Below are 20,673 nucleotides of genomic sequence, written 5' to 3'. Positions count from 1 at the left end.
TGTGCTGCAGCAGGCAGCAGTCCTGGGCTCCTCACAGCAGTGTGCCACCTAGCAGAAAACAAAGAAGAAAGTGGACTCACACAGACCTGCAGATACGCAGACAGGGTGTGAAGAGGGTTTAAATTTCCAATGTGGTGGACCAGAATGTCTTGATCTATTTCTAGGCCATCTATCCTATTCCGGTGGTCTATTTGCTTACTTCTAAACAAATGCCATACAATGTGGTAGCTTTATAATATAAAAGAGTTTAACAACAGGTTTATATATTTAAATTCAAGAGAGATCATCTCATGCAATAACTTGTGCTAACAGGTTAACTCAGTCGTACAAAACTCAAAGACTAAAACTTGTCTTTCCAACTCTGTGTATGTATTTGAATTTTCTACAACCATTAATACCAAAAAAATTGAATGCTAGACTAATACTGTGTAAAGGAGCAATGGTCAATCTTAATCTGATTACAACTGTTTGAGAAAAGAAGCCTCACTCTTCTGACTGCCGTTATAATAAGTGATGGCTATACAATTGAATTTGTAAAGTTATCCTAATCAAATACTACTTTTCTGATTTATATATATATTTATATGACTCAAAATAAGATTGTTTATAAAATGGGTTCCATCCAGTACAAGTTTTTAAACTACTGTTGTTAACATAAATTTGTGCTGCCTCCAATAGCAATGATTCAAATGTTAGTCTGATTATATCATTCACATTATCACCAAGTACACCCTATAAACTGTCTAATTCAGTCACTTTTATAAAGCACATTCACAAAGTTATGCATTGATTACCACTACCCAATTCCTGTTTATCTGATTTTTATTATTTAAAAAAACGGAAAACCAAAAGTGAATTTTTCATTCAATAAATGTTCCATCCTCATGTGGTTTTGTTGCAGAAAGTGAAGTCCATGACTTGAGAATGATAGCAGTTTATCAACCAAAGAATCCGTCTTCACACCGTTTCAATAACTGCAGCAATTTCCTTGAACTGTCTGTAGAAATTCTAGAGAGAAATGGGGAAAATAATATTAATTTTGCTTTTAGAAGATATTTAAGTAGTTATTTTAATTATATCTGACTACCAGAGACTATATAACATACTCAGTTTGCATTTTAATGTTACATTCTCAATTACTGAAGGTTGCTGTAAGAAATAAACAGGTGCAATTTGGTACTGCAAGCAAAAATACTACTGTAGAGTTGGATAATTATCTCATGACTAAACTTTTCAAAAAGCACACGAGAAAGTCCTTTTAAGATCACACCAGATTTATTAAATACCTAGCACTGTCCTAGACACTGAAAATAAAAACAAAAATAACAGGTTGGTTCCAGGCCTCAAAACACTTTCAATCTAGTAAAGAACTGCATTTCAGTGTGGTAGGGGCTGTCTCATTTAAGATTATGGGTTCAATTACTAGAAGAGAGATCCAACATTAGCAATGGCTTATATGGTAGAGCTTATTTCTCTGTCATTTAAAAATTAAGCTGGCATAATGGTTCTCCTATAGAAGTCATCTTCTTGTAAATCTCAGGTAAGAAAGGAATCAGGCGAATTGTTCTTCTGTCTTCTCCTGTACCTACCAGGAAGCTAGGAGACAAATTTGAAACTTAACCTTGGCAATCAGGATACCTTCTAATGATTTATACATCTGCATTTTCCTTCTTATTTGGTCTTAATTTTTTATTTTGCTACTTAAGAGGATTTGTATTGTTTTAATTTATATGCAAATTTGTCACAGAATGAAGCAAAGTGTAACTATTTCTTTAAAAATATGTATTGATGTTCAAAATTTTAGTTATCAGATATAAATTAAAAGCTCAAAGAATGTTCCTTAGCTCTCAGTCATGTAATATGATTAACAGGTTATCTTGTGGTCAGTTTTAACCCATGTAAAAACTCTCTTTAAAAGAGTTGCCTCTAATGAAAATGTTTTTGTGTATATTTACATTTAATATGTTTATAATGTATGTATATATTATATGTATATACTATGTATGTGTATACATACACACATAATGCAATATCACACAGCCATAAAAAAAGAAGGAAATCCTGCCATTTGCAACAACATGGATGAATCTGGGGGACATTATGCAAAGTGAAAATAAGCCAGACACAGAAAGGCTAATACTGCATGATCTCACTTATGTGGAATCTAAGAAAGTCAAACTCACAGAAGCAGAAAGGAGACTGGAGGTTGCCAGGAGCTGAGGCTGGGGTCAATGGGGAAATGTTAGTAAAAAGGTACAAACTTTTGGTTATAAAATGAGTAAGTCTGAGATCTAATGTACAATATGGTGACTACAGTTAATAATACTGTATTGTTTACTTGAAATTTGCTAAAAAAAGATTTTACGTGCGCGCGCGCACACGCACACACTCTCTGCCCAAAAAAAGGTAACTATGTGTGGAGGTGGATGTGTTAATTAGCGTGACTGTGGTAATCATTACGAAATGTGTATGTTTATCAAATCATCACCGTGAAACCTTCAAAATACACAATTTTGTCAACTGTACCTCAATAAAGCTGAGAAAAAAATTAATCCATTTGTGCTTTTTTTCCCTATGAGAAAAAATTTCTAGAGGTGGAATTAGGACAGCACAAATGCTGCACAGAATAAGAATTAGGCCAGCACTGTGAATTACAAAAAAAAACAAAACATATATTCTCTCTTGAAATTGACTGAGTCCTCATATTTAGTTGAATGTTATTCCCATATCACAATATACATTTATTTCCTTTTCACTGAGTCTCAGTTCCAAGACACTAATCAACACTAATAATGTTAAATTTGTGAACATTATTTTTGTTTCAAAGCAGGGATATCTATTTTAAATAAAGAAATCAGGCTGAGCATGGTGGCTCACACCTATAATCCCGGCACTTTGGGAGGCTGAGGCAGATAGATCAACTGAGGTCAGGAGTTTCAGAGACCAGCCTGGCCAACATGGTGAAACCACATCTCTACTAAAAATACAAAAATTAGCCGGGCGTGGTGGTGCGTGCCTGTAATCCCAGCTACTCAGGAAGCCGAGGCAGGAGAATCACTTGAACCGGGAGGCGGAGGTTGCAGTGAGCCAAAATCATGCCATTGCACTCCAGCCTGGGCAACAAGAGTGAAACTGTGTCTCAAAAAAGGAAAAAAAGAAAGGGAAAGAAATTATTTAAAATATAGTTTATAAAAGTAGAAATCAAAAATACCATAAAGTGGTATATGAAAGAGTTTTCTTTAAAAGGAAGCCTAGGACCAATATAATTTTAGTTTATTTTACGAAGAATCACTTTTTATTTCCACTTCATTCACGATGGTTGCTTTGACTTTTAGAGTACTAACTGCTGTTATAAGTACTAAGTGTAAGTACTAAGTTAGTACTAGTGTAAGTGCTAAGAATAGATTCTTACCTATTCATACCAAAAGGAACAAACCACACAAACAAAAACAAAACTGTACAGGACAGTTAAATTCATGACAAAACATCTCCAGTATGTACATTTAAAAGAAAACCTGGCCGGGCATGGTGGCTCACGCCTGTAATCCCAGCACTTTGGGATGCCAAGGCGGGTGGATCACGAGGTCAGGAGATCGAGGCCATCCTGGCTAACACAGTGAAACCCCGTCTCTACTAAAAAAACAAAAAAATTAGCCAGATGTGGTGTCAGACGCCTGTAGTCCCAGCTACTCAGGAGGCTGAGGCAGGAGAATGGCGTGAACCCGGGAGGAGGAGCTTGCAGTGAGCCAAGACGGTGCCACTGCATTCCAGCCTGGGCGGCAGGGCGAGACTCCGTCTCAAAAAAAAACAAAAAGAAAACCTGATTTATAGACCTCCCTGCCGCGACCCTTATTCCCCCTTGGTTACAGAAAAGAGGTAGAATGATAATACGGTAACATAACTCTAAACTACTGAGTTACTTAAGTCCCTAGCTGATAAAGCCAGCCAACAAGTACACTTGCTCTGACCTGCCTTTTGTAAACATTATTAGTTAGAAAAGTCAGGGTCAGCGCTATTCAAAGATTCATTTAGCTTAACATTCTTGAACATTAAGCCCAAAGGAATAAGAATAAAACATGTAAATGCAAAGTAAATATCCTGCCATTGAAGATAAAAATTTCCTAAATATACTCAGAGGAGTACTTTTCAAGTGATCAAATGGCACAGTACACAAATTCAGCACATTATATTGAAAATAATTTATCAAATTCCCAAAGGAGACAAATTCACATCTCTTGCACATACTACTAGTAAACGTAAAGCACGTCAATCTACAAATAAAAACCATTAAAGTTTTCCCGAAGAAAAATTGTATACATCTTTTTATGTGATGATTACAGAAAAAATGAGCTAAAACTGGATGAGTTAAATCACAAACCTGAAACTGTGGAATCGTCATTTCAAAGCACTTGGTCTTTACTTGGCCTGAATGATCTGCCACTTTTAGCATCACTGCAACATAAGGATACTTAAGAGATCTGCAAGTGTCTGAGCTCACAGCCATACCCAGTTTCCACTGAAAATCTACAAGCTTTAATAAGACAGGACAAAATAATACATTAGTAGTTAACATTACCTGGAATGCAGATATTTATTCAATTTTACTGCACTCATACTCAACTTTTAGTTTCAACGCTGGTCATATTTAAAGAAAGTATCTTCCTTTTCATATTGCTAGAGGAACAATAATCAAATGAAAAAATGGAGAGGTAATAAGGGATATAAACGCAGTTAGAAAATACCATCGTAGTTAAAAATGGAAAAAAGCAAAAAGTGGGGGAAAAAAATCTCCCCTCCGATGTATAATGGAAGTGGAAGGAAGATGTGGCAGTATTGGTTTCCTTTAACAGGCTTGGAGTATCTTTTAGTTCACTTTGCTGTTCCATCCTCAAGCCTTACATTAGCATGTATAGTGATAAGGTAGTTTGGGATTTCATCAGTGTTCATGACAGATACACGCCCCGGGTGATGTGCTATGCAGTTTACATGTATTAAATACCTCACTGAATCAACATAACATTATAGGTTACTGTTTCCACTTTGCAGGTGACAAAAGTCAACTTCAGAGAGCTTAGGTAATGTGCATAAGGTCACACATTTCTGGAATCAGAACTGAAACCAGTCTGTTTGACTCCAAAGATGATAGGCTTAGTGACTACTGGTTGCTTCAATACTTTTTAATCTAATTTCTGTCAATGACTGCTAAATGATGCCATGGCATAAAACACGCAGCTGCTAATAGTGCCTCAAAAACATGACTCTAAAACATAAAATACAGGGATAAAATACTGTCTGTCTTGTTTCCAAAGCTTAGCCTGATACATAGCAGGCACTCAAAAAGTACTTGCTCACTGACTGATACCTTTTTCTACAAAACTAATGCTCACTGGGCAAAAATCTTCACTTGTTAATACATTTCTTCTTGTAAAAGTTAGGATTTTTGTAAATCCCACCAGGTATCCTACCACATATCTATCATGAACACTGATGAAATCCAAACCACCTTATCACTATTTACACTAATGTAGTATTTGAGCTTGAGGACTATGGTGAGGAAAAGCAATGGAATGGTTCCCATGTATGCCTCAATCAACCATGAAAGTTATATAACCCATCTTCTATTTTAGGACTTTTGGGGTATGGAATAGGGGAAGGCATTTGTAAATCTCCCATTTTTATAAAAGGGGGACCAAAAATTCCTCCTATCTCAGACTTGCTTTGCACCAATCTTCTATAGCATTAAGTCCAAGCTGGTGCCGACAAAAGGTTAACATCTTTTGTAAGTAAAAAGATTGTATAAATTCATTTTAAAGAAAAGTTCTCCATATAAAAAGAAAGGCAAATCACAAAATAACTACAAATTTCTAATAAACCTATGAAAATGTGCTCACCTTAAGAAACAAGGAATTAAAGCCACAATTAGATACCACTACACAGCTACCAAAATGGCAAAAATTTAAGTCTGAAAATTCCAAGTATTGACAAGGAAGGACGTGAGACAATGGGAAGTGTCACATGCTGTTGGTGAAAGTATAAACTGGGCCAATCTATTAAAGAACTGACTTTAGCTAGTAAAACTGAAGCTACACATACTATGATCCAAATTCTACTAGGGACAGAACTTAGAAAAACTTGTGAATATATACATAGGATACATATATGAAAATGTCCCTAGCAGCTTTACTCGTAATAGCCCTAAACTGAAAACCCAAATGTTCATCAGAAATAAAATGGATAAATGAAATGCTACACAGCAATGAAAATGAAATTCAGTTACACGTAAAACCAAAAATGTTAAAACAAGTCCCAAAGTTATGATTCTGTTCACTTAAACTTGAGAAAGAGGTGGTAAAACTATAAAGAGAAGAATATGCCTATCCTTTTGGGGTGGAGAGAAGTGGGTGCTGATTGAAGAGGAGCATGTGGTGGGCTTCTGGGGGACTGGTAACACTCCATTTATTGACTTTTGCTTGTGGTTACATGAGTGTTCACTTTTAGATAATTCATTAACTGTCCATATTTTGTGCACTTTTTGCATATATACACCAGAGACAGCAATATAAGTGAGTGAGTACATTTCTGGTTGAAAGGAAGGCTTTATTGTAGCCTAGGGAGTTAAGGGAAAGCTTTACAGAAGGCTTTAAGCTCCATTTTGAAGAATAAACAGAACAGGAATTGAGAGGAAAATGTGTTTTATTTATATATACCATAAATGCATACCTAGCAAAGAATACATGCTTAATAAATATTGGGTGGAACCAATTACAGATGAAAAGAGTCAACATTTGGCTTAGGGATAGAACATTTATCTATCTTAAAGTAGATGGCTCTTGTAAGGAAATATGAAAAATAAAGTTGACAAAAGTGATCAAAAAGCCAGTAATTCCTTGCAAATTGAGCTTGCAGAGGTTTTCACAGTACATTTATATCCTTTATCTTCCTATGGAAAACTTATCATATTAAGTCACTTAAACTTTCCCTGTAGGCATTGGGGACTCACTGAAAGTTTTTCAATAGAGAGAATGATATCAAAATATTGATTAATGGATATTCAGGCTGGACACAGTGGCTCACACCTGTAATTCCAGCACTTTGGGAGGCCAAGGCAGGTGGATCACTTGAGTGCAGGGGTTCCAGACCAGCCTAGGCAACAGCCCTGTCTCTACAAAAAATACAAAAGTACAAAAAGTAGCCAGGCGTGGTAGGGCACATCTATAAGTCCCAGCTACTTGGGAGAATGAAGTGGGAGGACCACCTGAGCCCAGGAGGTCAAGGCTGCAGTGAACTGTGAGCATGCCACTGCACTCCAGCCTGGGCAACAGAGCGAGACCCCAACTCTGGGGGAAAAAAAAAGAGAGAGAGAGAGATTCATCTGGTGGCAGCAGAACATAATAATCCAAGTCTGAAGTTGTCCGGAGCCATGAGGCCCGGAATTAGCCGACCTCTGTTGCTTGATCTCCGCAAAGCGGAGACAAGAGGGCGCATTCCCGGGTTCTTTATTTATAAACCCTTCCCGCGCGCGCCCAAAGTTTCTCCCGCGCGCGCCTAAGTTTCTCCCGCGCGCGCCTAAGTTTCTCCCGCGCGCGCCAAAACTGTTCCCGCGCGCCAACCTTTCCCGCGCGCGCCAACCTTTCCCGCGCGCGCGCAAACATTTTCCCGCCCAGGAAGATATGCAGCCCAGGGCGCAGGTGCGATCCCGCGCCCGGGAAAAGTACAAACCCACGGCGCATGCGCGATTGTAATTTGAGAAGATCCGGCCCCTATCACCGCCCTGGCCCAACCTCTTCCCCTGCCAGCCTATATAAGGCATGACCCTACACTCAATAAACGAGACTTGATCAGGCTGTTTGTCTTGTCTCCATTTCTTGTGTTTTCTTGTCTCCTCCATTCCCACTCCCCCTTCCAGGGCCCGTTCGACTGTCCTGCAGGTCGGGACACCTGGCGCCTGAACAGGGACCTGGACACGGGGGAAAAAGTGAGGAAGAAGGCACTAAAGTCGGCCGAAAGTGAAAGTGGAAAGAAATTCCCCCGGACGTCGCGGGAGCCTGCCGCGTTGGAACCAGAGGTGAGTAATAGTGTCTGATTATGGGACAAGAATTAAGCCAGCATCAAATTTATGTAGGGCAATTAAAAGAGGCTTTAAAAACACGAGGAGTAAAGGTTAAAAGTAATGATTTGTTTAAGTTTTTTGATTTTGTAAAAGAAACCTGCCCTTGGTTTCCACAAGAAGGGACCATTGACGTAAAGAGGTGGCGTAGAGTGGGAGACTGTTTTCAAGATTACTATAGTACTTTTGGACCAGAAAAGGTTCCGGTGACAGCTTTTTCTTATTGGAATCTAATCAGAGATATAATAGATAAAAAGGAAAAAGAAAAAGATCCTGAGGTAATGGCAGTGGTTACTCAGACTGAGGAAATATTAAGAGGCAGCTCCCAAACCGACCTCGAAAAACCCATACCTAATAAAGAAATAGACCTTATATCTCTACAAAGTGACGAGGAAGAGGCTGGGGTCCCCTCAATGACAAATATAGAAACATCAAATAAGGAAAAGTTCAAAAAATACCCAGTTTTACCTACAACTAATGAAAGCAAAAGTAAAAATAACCTTAACTGTTCAGAAGTAAACTGGGATAATTTAGAGGAAGGGGCAGCAAAATATTATAATTCTGACTGGCCACAAACTCTTACTTATCCCCCTCCCTATAATAAGGCTTCTGCCCCCGCAGTTATGGCAGTAATAGACCCAAAAGAGGAGCTTAGAGAAAAAATTGCACAGCTTGAAGAGCAAATAAAGCTCGAAGAACTACATCAGTCTTTAATCACTAGATTGCAGAAATTAAGGACAGGAAGTGAGAGCGTTCAATACCCTAAAGGAATAGAGAAACCCTCTCACCCTCAGAGACCCGGACAGCATGTCCCAAAAGGAAGGTCGCTTGGTAGTAGGGATAGGGAGGATTCCTCTCCTCGAGATGTTTTTCCAGTAACGGAAACTACAGATACGCAGGGTCGAGCCTGGAGACACCACAATGGGTTTGAATTTACTGTAATAAAAGAACTAAAAACTGCTGTCTCGCAATACGGAGCTACTGCCCCGTACACCCTGGCCATAGTCGAATCTGTGGCCGAAAATTGGCTCACTCCCATAGATTGGAATACCTTAGTTAGAGCAGTTCTTTCCGGAGGCGACCATCTGATTTGGAAGTCAGAATTTTATGAAAATTGTAGAGATACGGCCAAGAGAAACCAACAAGCCGGAAATGGTTGGGATTTTGATATGCTAACTGGCTCGGGTAATTACACAGAAACCGATGCTCAGATGCAGTATGATCCTGGACTGTTTTCTCAAATCCAGGCAGCGGCTACCAAAGCCTGGAGAAAACTTCCTGTTAAGGGGGATCCAGGAGCCTCGCTCACGGGGGTCAAACAAGGACCTGATGAGCCTTTTGCAGACTTTGTACATAGACTTTTAACCACAGCCAGCAGAATATTTGGAAATGCCGAGGCAGGGGTGGATTATGTAAAACAGCTAGCTTACGAAAACGCTAACCCGGCTTGTCAGGCAGCAATCAGACCTTATAGAAAGAAAACAGACTTAACAGGTTACATCCGCCTCTGTTCAGACATAGGGCCCTCATATCAACAGGGTTTGGCTATGGCTGCTGCCTTTAGTGGACAAACCGTAAAAGACTTCCTCGCCAGTAAAAATAAGAATAGCAAGGGGTGCTTCAAGTGTGGAAAATTGGGACACTTCGCTAGGGATTGTAAGGGAGAGCTAGCTAAGACCTTAGAGGCAAAAGCTCCAGGCCTCTGCCCTAGGTGTAAAAGAGGAAAACATTGGTCCAATGAATGTAAATCTAAAATTGACAATCAAGGAAATCCCCTAACACCTCAACAGGGAAACGGATTGAGGGGCCGGCCCCAGGCCCCGAAACAAGCTTATGGGGCGGTCAGTTTTGTACCAACCAACAACAATCCGTTTCACAGCTTAGTAGAGCAACCCCAGGAAGCGCAGGATTGGACCTCTGTTCCACCTCCCACACAGTATTAACCCCTGAAATGGGACCTCAGGCCCTAAGTACGGGTATATATGGGCCCCTACCCTCAAACATGTTTGGATTAATCCTGGGAAGAAGCAGCGTCATCATGAAAGGCCTACAGGTCTTTCCAGGAATAGTGGATAGTGATTATATAGGAGAAATCAAAATCATGGCCAAGGCTATTGACAACATCATTATCATTCCTCAAGGGGATAGAATAGCGCAGTTACTCCTGTTACCATTGCTAAAAACAGTTAATAAAGTCCAATCGCCCCTAAGGGGAAAGGGAGGATTCGGATCCTCAGACATCTACTGGGTACAGCCCATTACTAATCAAAAACCCTCTCTCACCTTGTGGCTAGACGGAAAGTTATTTACAGGACTGATAGACACAGGGGCCGATGTAACAATTATTAAAGAGCAAGATTGGCCCTCCAGTTGGCCCACTTCAGAGACCTTAACAAATTTACGAGGAATCGGGCAAAGTAATAACCCTAGACAAAGTTCCAAATATCTCACCTGGAGAGATCAAGAAAGTAATTCCGGTCTCATTAAGCCATTTGTTATCCCTGATTTGCCTGTTAACCTTTGGGGTAGAGATCTTCTCTCCCAAATGAGGGTCATGATGGGTAGCCCAAATGATATAGTCACTGCACAAATGTTGGCTCAGGGCTACCACCCTGGAAAAGGGTTAGGAAAAAGAGAAGATGGCATTTTACAGCCAATCCCAGCCATAGGAAAATTGGATAAAATGAGGCTTGGAAATTTTTAACCGTGGCCATTGACATGCCTGCACCCCAAAAATTTGCTGATCCAATCACTTGGAAGTCAGATGAACCCGTTTGGGTTGATCAATGGCCACTAACCAATGAGAAGCTTGCCGCTGCCCAACAGTTAGTGCAGGAACAATTAGAGGCAGGACACATCACAGAAAGCAACTCTCCTTGGAACACCCCCATATTCGTCATAAAAAAGAAATCTGGAAATTGGAGACTCTTACAAGATCTAAGAGCAGTAAATGCTACTATGGTCCTTATGGGCGCCTTACAGCCAGGGCTACCCTCTCCGGTAGCAATCCCTCAAGGATATTTTAAAATTATCATAGACCTTAAAGATTGCTTTTTTACAATTCCCCTTCATCCTACTGACCAAAAACGATTCGCCTTTAGCTTACCATCTGTAAATTTCAAAGAACCAATGAAACGATACCAATGGAAAGTGTTACCTCAAGGTATGGCCAACAGTCCCACCTTGTGTCAAAAATATGTGGCTACGGCCATACACTCAGTTAGAGAGACATGGAAACAAATGTATATTATACACTATATGGATGACATTCTTATAGCAGGAAAAATGGGAGAACAAGTTTTACAGTGTTTTGCTCAACTCAAGCAAGAACTAACCACGGCGGGTTTACAAATAGCTCCAGAAAAAATACAACTACAAGACCCTTATACATATTTAGGTTTTCAAATAAATGGACCTAAAATTACAAATCAAAAGGCCGTTATCCGTAAAGATAAGTTACAAACCCTCAATGATTTCCAAAAGCTCCTTGGAGACATAAATTGGCTTCGGCCCTACTTAAAACTCACCACAGGAGACTTAAAACCCTTATTCGACACCCTGAGAGGTGACCCCAGCCCTAAGTCCCTTAGGTCGTTATCAAAAGAAGCTCTTTTATCACTTAATAAAGTAGAGGCAGCCATTGCTGAGCAATTTGTTACTAACATAGACTATTCACAGCCATTAACCCTTTTAATATTTAACACAACACTAACACCTACTGGTTTATTCTGGCAAAATAACCCTATTATGTGGGTCCACTTGCCTTCATCTCCCAAAAAGGTATTACTCCCCTATTATGATGCCATAGCAGATTTAATTATTCTAGGGAGAGACAATAGCAAAAAATATTTTGGAATTGAACCCTCTATGATCATAAAACCTTATTCTAAGCCACAAATCCATTGGTTGATGCAAAATACTGAAACGTGGCCGATTGCTTGCGCCTCTTATGCTGGCAACTTAGATAACCATTATCCACCAAACAGGCTTATTCAATTTTGTAAGCTGCATGCTTTTGTCTTCCCTCATGTTACCAGTAAAACACCTTTAGACAATGCCTTATTAGTATTCACTGATGGGTCATCCACAGGAACTGCTGCATACACCTTTGCAGACACCACTGTTAAATTCAAAACCAGCCATACTTCAGCTCAGCTAGTAGAATTGCAGGCCCTAATCGCAGTACTGTCAGCCTTCCCTAATCAGGCCCTTAATATTTATACTGACAGTGCATATTTAGCTCACTCAATATCTTTACTTGAGACCGTAGCACAAATCAAACATGTCTCAGACACAGCCAAGTTATTTTTACAATGCCAACAATTAATACATGACAGATCAACACCTTTCTTTCTTGGACATATTAGAGCTCATTCAGGATTACCAGGACCTCTATCCCAGGGCAATCAACTGGCTGATATGGCAACCAAGACGGTAGCCATAGCTACAAATACAAACCTAGCCCAAGCACAGGCTATTCATGCCTTACACCATCTTAATGCTCAAACTTTGAGACTGATGTTTAAAATAACTAGAGAACAAGCAAGACAAATAGTTAAACAATGTCAGACCTGTATAACATACCTGCCAGTCCCTCACTTAGGAATTAACCCAAGAGGACTAGTTCCCAACATGATTTGGCAAATGGATGTCACTCATTATTCAGAATTCGGTAACTTAAAATACATCCATGTATGTATAGATACATTTAGTGGATTTATACTGGCCACCCTACAAACAGGCGAAGCTACCAAACATGTCATAGCTCATTTACTACACTGTTTTTCCATAGTTGGAAAGCCTAAACAACTAAAAACAGACAATGGTCCTGGTTATACATCCAAAGCCTTTCAAGACTTTTGTCTTAAATTACAAATAAAACACATTACTGGAATTCCCTATAACCCTCAAGGACAAGGAATAGTTGAAAGAACACACCTATCCTTAAAAACCACCATTGACAAAATAAAAAGGGGAGAATGGTACCCTACTAAGGGCACCCCTAGAAATATCCTTAATCACACACTTTTTATTTTAAATTTTTTAAATTTGGACAACCTGAACAGATCAGCAGCCGATCGATTTTGGCATTCCGAGTCCAAAAAACAATTTGCCACGGTTAAATGGAAAGACCCCTTAGACAACACATGGCATGGTCCAGACCCAGTGTTAATCTGGGGAAGAGGCTCAGTTTGTGTTTTTTCTCAAACTCATGATGCAGCCAGATGGCTACCAGAGCGACTGGTAAGACAGGTACCTAATAATAACCAATCCAGGGAGTGATTTTCTCCCTGAGAGTACTCTTTTCCTCTATTGCAGAGATGAACTTCAACTACAAGCCCCTCTGGACCATGGTGCTGATTTGCCAAGCACTCCAGGTATATGCCGGCTTTGGTAATCCCCATGAGGCCCGTAAATATATACGACAACGATACGGTAAGCCCTGTGATTGTTTGGGGGGATATGTGACCTCCCTTCCAAATACGTACATCTCAGCTGTGTCCTGCTCCGCTTACACAGCATACCTGTCTAGTGACTCTCTTAAGTGGAGGTGTGTGTCAACCCCAAGAATATTTAGTGGAGGGGATACCACAACCTGCCCTTGTGACACATTTGAGACTGCTATGCATAGTTCCTGCTACACTACTTATTTAGAATGTACCTCTGGCGGTAAAACATACTATACTGCTATCCTAACAAGATCTAGAACCCCTACTATAGGGGCCAATAGTGTCCCTACAGTTGTAGGAAGTACCAATAACCTTATATCAGCTGGCTGTACTGGAACTGTAGGACAGCCTGTCTGCTGGAATATTCACCCCCCTCTTCATACCTCTGACGGAGGAGGACCACAAGAGAAGGTCCGAGAAATTAGGGTATACAAAAAACTTGAAGAGTTGCAAAGGTCCCTGTACCCGGAAATTCACTACCACCCCTTGGCCTTGCCCAAAGCCCGAGGGAAAGAGAAAATTGATGCCCAGACCTTTGCCCTCCTCACGGCTACTCATAACCTGCTTAACAATTCCAACTCTAGTCTGGCTGATGACTGCTGGCTGTGTCTGCAATCAGGAGATCCCGTTCCTCTTGCCATACCCAGTAATAACTTAAATTATACATCCAATACCCCTTGCACCATAATTCCTCCCCTTAAAGTACAGCCTTTAGAATTTCCTAGTTCCTCTTGCATCTACTCCCCTCCCCTTAATAACACTTACGACCTCGATGTAGGATTCAATCAATTCAATAATTGTTCCACCATAGTAAATATTTTCCAATCGCTGTGTGCCCCAAACAGCTCGGTTTTTATATGTGGCAATAATAGGGCTTATACCTATTTACCTACTAACTGGACAGGACGCTGTGTCTTAGCCACACTTTTACCTGACATAGACATTATCCCTGGAGATGAACCTGTACCTATCCCAGCTATAGATCACTTTTTAGGAAGAAACAAAAGGGCAATACAATTTATCCCCTTACTTGCAGGATTAGGCATAACTACTGCCGTAGCAACTGGGGCTACAGGCCTAGGGGTTTCTGTTACTCAATACACCAAATTGTCTCGCCAACTGATCTCAGATATGCAGGCCATTTCGAGTACTATACAAGATTTACAAGATCAGGTAGATTCTCTGGCAGAAGTAGTGCTCCAAAATAGAAGAGGCCTAGATTTACTAACTGCAGAACAGGGAGGCATCTGCTTGGCTTTACAGGAGAAGTGCTGTTTTTATGCCAACAAATCCGGGATCGTCAGGGACAAAATCAGGCGTCTACAAGAAGACCTAGAAAAACGACGAAAGGAAATAACCGATAACCCGTTTTGGACTGGGTTCCATGGACTCCTTCCCTATCTTATGCCATTCCTGGGCCCCCTGCTTTGCCTATTGCTTTTACTCTCTGTAGGACCTTTGGTTTTCAATAAGCTCATGACATTCATTAAGCAACAAGTCGAGGCTATCCAAGCGAAGCCTATACAGGTCCATTATCATCGCCTAGAACAAGAAGATCGCGGTGGTTCATACTCACACCCATTATGACCACCTTCCCTATGCGCTGAACTGGACAGCCAATGACGGGTAAGAGAGTATCATCTCTCACTAACCTAAGACAGGAGGGCCGTCATAAGCTACTGCCTAATCCCATGACGGGTACCAGTGATGAGATGCATTACTCCAACCTAAGACAGGCGCAGTTCCCGAGGGACAATCTTCTAGCCATAATTATATATAAAAAAGGGGGACCTGTCCGGAGCCATGAGGCCCGGAATTAGCCGACCTCTGTTGCTTGATCTCCGCAAAGCGGAGACAAGAGGGCGCATTCCCGGGTTCTTTATTTATAAACCCTTCCCGCGCGCGCCCAAAGTTTCTCCCGCGCGCGCCTAAGTTTCTCCCGCGCGCGCCAAAACTGTTCCCGCGCGCCAACCTTTCCCGCGCGCGCCAACCTTTCCCGCGCGCGCGCAAACATTTTCCCGCCCAGGAAGATATGCAGCCCAGGGCGCAGGTGCGATCCCGCGCCCGGGAAAAGTACAAACCCACGGCGCATGCGCGATTGTAATTTGAGAAGATCCGGCCCCTATCACCGCCCTGGCCCAACCTCTTCCCCTGCCAGCCTATATAAGGCATGACCCTACACTCAATAAACGAGACTTGATCAGGCTGTTTGTCTTGTCTCCATTTCTTGTGTTTTCTTGTCTCCTCCATTCCCACTCCCCCTTCCAGGGCCCGTTCGACTGTCCTGCAGGTCGGGACACCAAGTTATATACGTGCCTGAACTAAGCTGGTGACAAGTAGGACTAAACTGATCATAAGAAGGATGCATTGCTAGGTCTTGATGATTGCCTACAAGATACAACCATAGTTGTTTATAGAAAATTATAAAAATTTGAGCTTGGATAACTGGGAGAATGCTGAGGTATCCAGTCCAAAAGTATCATTATGAGATGATACTAGGGATATCTCAACAGGAATGTTCAGAAATAGGCTAAAAATCCAAGAACAGAACTCAGGAGAGTTCATGAGTAGAGAGAGTTTTAATTCCAGTTCAATAGTGACAACCAAAAATTGAACCTCGAATTCATTTTCCTTTTTTTTTTTTTCCAGACAGGATCTCAGGCTGTTGCTCAGGCTGGAGTGGCAGTGGCATGAACATGACTCACTGCAGCCTAGACCTCCTGGGTTCAAGCGATTCTTCTACCTGGGCTTCCCTCCCCTAAATGTTTGAGTAAGAAATAAGTAAAAAATTTCTTATTCTTAACAGTATTTCGACTCTACAACTCCTTGATGGAAGAAGTTACATTTTTACCATCCACATTAAAGTGGCAGAGTAAAGGGGTGCCTATTTGTTTCTCAGAATCTGAAATAAAACTAGAAGATTTCAAGCAGAAAAGCAAAGAAGGCGTGCAATGCTGAGTTCCACTGACTATTAAAACAGTGAAACTGTCAGGTGAGGAAACAGGGAGACCTGCCATCAAGACACTGTGCAAAGTCAGTCTTCACAATTGAAAGAAAGCTAGGACTAGATTTATAAGATAATTTCCAAAATTCCAACCTCAACATTTAAATGCAAAATGAAAGCAAACCTTCTAACAATCGTGGTTTCATCTTAAGTAGGAGTGAACTGCAAAGATTTTAAAAATACAAGAATATAAAAGAAAAAATCAGAACAAAGAACACTTACCACTATGAAGAATGTTAAGAATGAAACAAGGTACGGTAGCCCCAAAATTATTGTATGATGAAGTATTGAAAAAGCAAAATATATAAAGAAACAAAAAGCTAGTAGTAAAAAAGGAAATATAAAAACATCCAGAAGTAAAAAGAATAATCAGGAAGTAAATATATAAAAAGGTAAACAAATTAGCTGTTGTCACACTAAAAATTGACGTGGAGGCTGAAGTTACTAGTAATATAAAAACATGACTATAAAAACTGTCTATAAAATTGGCAATTCCCATATGTTTTGAGTAAGGGAGGGAGGCCTCACTATTCAGTATATACTAAGCAATACTATATTCTAAGCATTAGGGAAGTCAAAAATAAAGCATAGTTCCCGACCTTCAGAATTCTAGTGGGGAAGGCAGACAATAAACAAAAGTATAATGAAATGGTAGCATTATAGTGTGATGAAATGCAGGGTAAGGTGACAGGGTGACAAGAAAGGCTATTTAGATAGAACCTGGGAAGACCTCTTTCATGTGGCTTTTGAACAGAAAGAGACTCGAATAAAATGAAGAAAAAGTCACAGGATCTGGAGAAAAGAACGTTCTGGACTGAGGGAGCAGCATGCTTGGTGTGTTCAGGGAACAATGAGGCCCAGGTAGCTGGAGGGGCATGAGCTAGGAAGAGTGGTAAGAGATAAGGAATCCATCTTCAAAGGGCCCTGTAGGCCACAGTAAATACCTACGACTTTTTTCCAGTGTGACAAGAATCTCTTAAAAAGCTCTGAGTAGCAGAGATACCTGGTCTAACTTGGATTACAAAAAGCTCATCCAGACTGCCTGGTGAGGCACAAAGTTTAAGAAAGTTGGGGGACCCTGTTACCAGGCTACTGCAGTATTCCAGGAAAGAGAATGGCGGCTTGAACCCAGGTGGCAGCAAGAGGTGGTGCATTTAGAGCGAGAGAAAACAATATGCTGATATGACTGTATGTCAGGTGTGAGGGAGAGATGGGAGCCTGCAGCAATCCATCAATTTCAGTTCAGGCATTGGTTTCTGTGGAGCTTTTGCTCTAAGTTGTGGTTCTCTGTCTTCACAGTCTGTCTCACTAATTCGGGGGACGGCAATTTACCCTGTGATCGCGCTTCTCTGACAGATCCAAGAGGAGTTGCTGATTTTTCAGTTTGTTCAGCTTTTCCTTGTTGCTAGGACAGGGTGATGACTTCCAAGCTCCTTATGAGCTGGACCACAAAGTAAAAGTCTACCACTTTTTGTAATTTTCTTCATAAAACTTTTAAATATCTTTTGTTAGATTTATTGCAAGGTACTCTGCAATTTTTTTTTAAGAGATGGAGTCTCACTCTGTCACTCGGGCTGGACTGCAGTGGTGTAATTAAAGCTCACTGCTGCCTCAAACTCCTGGGCTCAGGAGATCTTCTCATCTCAGCCTCCTGAGTAGCTAGTACTACAGGTCTGTGCCTCCACACCTGAATAATTTTTTTATTTTTATAGAGATAAGGTCTTGCTATGTTGCCCACTCTGGTCTCAAACTGCTGGCCTCAAGCAATCCTCCCAAAGCCCTGAGCTTACAGTCGTGAGCCACCACGACCGGCCTATAGCTTCTTCATGTTATAAATGACATCTTTAAAATTATATTTTCCAACTCTTTTTATCTGAACTAAGTAACGTTCAACAATGGAATCACCTTGCTGAACTCTCACATTAAATCTAATAACCTGTTTGTAAATGATCTTGGCTTTTTCTATGCAAACACTCATAATCTGTGAATGACTGCATAGAAGGATGTGCAGTAGGCTGAATAATGGCCCTCCCAAATATGTCCACATGCTAATCCTCAAAATCTATGAATATGTTACCTTAGGCAACAAAACAGTATTGGTAGATGTGACAAAATTAAGGACTTGGAGATGTGGAGATTTTCCTGGATTATCCAGGTAGGCCTAATGTAATCGAAAGGGTCCTTGTAAGAGGGAGGAAAAAGGGTCAGAGTCAGAAGGCAATGTGACAATGGAAGCAGAGGCTGGAATGATGTGCTTTGAAGACGGAAGCAGAGGCCACAAGCCAAGGAGGAAACAATCTCCCCTACCGCCTCAGACGGAACACAGCCCTGCAGATACCTCGATTTTAGCCCCATACGACTAGTTTAGGACTTCTGACTTCCATAACTATAAGATAATAAATTTGTGTTTAAGCCAAAAAGAGTTCAACTTAAAAAACCCCATAATTAGTTTAATTCTGTTTCAGAATATCTTAAATACGAAACTTAACGTAAGAGAATGGATAAAATGACTTATGAAAGATCGACTCAAAACGCACTAAGTTATATAACTAAGCAAAGCCAGGTAGACGGTTGACAGCTGACTTCCCCTACTTCCCAGGCAAAGTCAGTTAGAGAAAAATGACAGACAGCAGTTAATGGACACCTCTCTCAGCCCCTGTATTCTAATTATTTCTTATCTCATCCCTTTCTTACATTTTGTATGGAATTGGGTAACTCCTGGCCTAAAAATACTCTAGTTTTAGTATTCCTATTCTGGGAAGTGTTATAAATTAGTTGCCTAGAAATAGTTTATTAGCTAAAACAGCAAAGCAGCACTTGAAAAGGAAATGGGGCTAACATATACTTTAAAAGTCAAATTCATATTCCTAGCATTAAAAATGCATACTCTAAAAGGCTAAAATGCTATACTTCATTTTCAAAAATAACATTTTTTAGAGACTAAGAAAATGTTTGCGATGCTATCTCTGAAAATTTTCATAACTTCTTCTATGTCCATCACACTTTATTTATTTATTTATTTATTTTGAGACAGAGTCTCGCTCTGTCACCCAGGCTGGAGTGCTGTGGCCAGATCTCAGCTCACTGCAAGCTCCGGCTCCCGGGTTCACGCCATTCTCCTGCCTCAGCCTCCCAAGTAGCTGGGACTACAGGCGCCGCCACCTCGCCCGGCTAGTTTTTTGTAGTTTTTAGTAGAGACGGGGTTTCACCGTGTTAGCCAGGATGGTCTCGATCTCCTGACCTCGTGATCCGCCCGTCTCGGCCTCCCAAAGTGCTGGGATTACAGGCTTGAGCCACCGCGCCCGGCCCATCACACTTTAAAATACGGTGTTCCTAGCTTTGAATAAATGACGCCTAATCAAAGCCCAACAATCCCTGATCTGCATTCTTTGGGCTAGTGCGGGGTGGGGAAGAGGAGCTTTCATTACAATGGCAACGGCTACCGGCTCAGGTGCAAAGGAGAAGGAGCAACGCAGGGGGCGGACTGAAGGTCACCGGCTCCCGGACACAAGACTCGGGGAGACCTGGGGAAGGCTCAGGGTGGCACGGTCTCGCGGCCGTGGGAGGCGGGCCGGCGGAGGACAGGGCGGGGCGGCCGTTCACTCACCTGGTTGGTGACCTGAAACGGAAGCAGAAACACAATTTAGAGAAACATCTTTCTTGCTCCAGAGCCTCGCTGCCCGCTCTCCTCACAGGTTGGCACTCACCTCGGACTTAGCATCCAGCTGCGGGTCGCTAGACGCCTCCATGGGCAGCGTCCGCTAGTTGCGCCCCGGACTCAAGAGAACGCCCCCGACCAGCACTTCCGCTTCCACGTCCCGCCTCTCGCGGCCTGGCGCATGGGGCTGACGTAGCGGGGGAAGCTGAAAAAGCACCTTTATGTGACTCACACTTTTTCTTAATTAAACATCAATTTTAAAGAGACATTGACCTAAAAGAAAATTATGTTATGGAAAAAGGCCAAAGATTTGGGAGATACTTTGAGAAGAGAAGCGCTAATTAAATTTATGATGCCGCTTCCCCCATCTAACACTGACACGTGGGCTCTTCCAATCTGGAGCGGGGCGGGGCAAAGCATCCCGAGGCGCCGGTCCTCAATCCCAACCAAATTC

General features: G+C 41.3%; 1 protein-coding gene across 1 annotated transcript; it reads right to left on the bottom strand.

Moving 5' to 3' along the window:
• Positions 1-804: 804 nt before the first annotated feature.
• Positions 805-20,424, bottom strand: COMMD6 (COMM domain containing 6). The gene is made up of 4 exons (XM_010358286.2): positions 20,269-20,424; positions 20,169-20,180; positions 4,379-4,531; positions 805-1,008 (listed from the first exon to the last, which is right to left on the bottom strand). Exons 1-4 carry the CDS (start codon positions 20,308-20,310, stop codon positions 958-960), a joined length of 258 nt encoding a protein of 85 aa, XP_010356588.1. The 5' UTR covers positions 20,311-20,424; the 3' UTR covers positions 805-957.
• Positions 20,425-20,673: the final 249 nt, after the last annotated feature.

Source organism: Rhinopithecus roxellana, chromosome 18 (genome assembly GCF_007565055.1).
Source record: "Rhinopithecus roxellana isolate Shanxi Qingling chromosome 18, ASM756505v1, whole genome shotgun sequence".
Classification (NCBI taxonomy): Eukaryota; Metazoa; Chordata; class Mammalia; order Primates; family Cercopithecidae; genus Rhinopithecus; species Rhinopithecus roxellana.
Note: the sequence above shows the minus strand (reverse complement) of the source record. Positions and strands in the feature narration are given on the sequence as shown.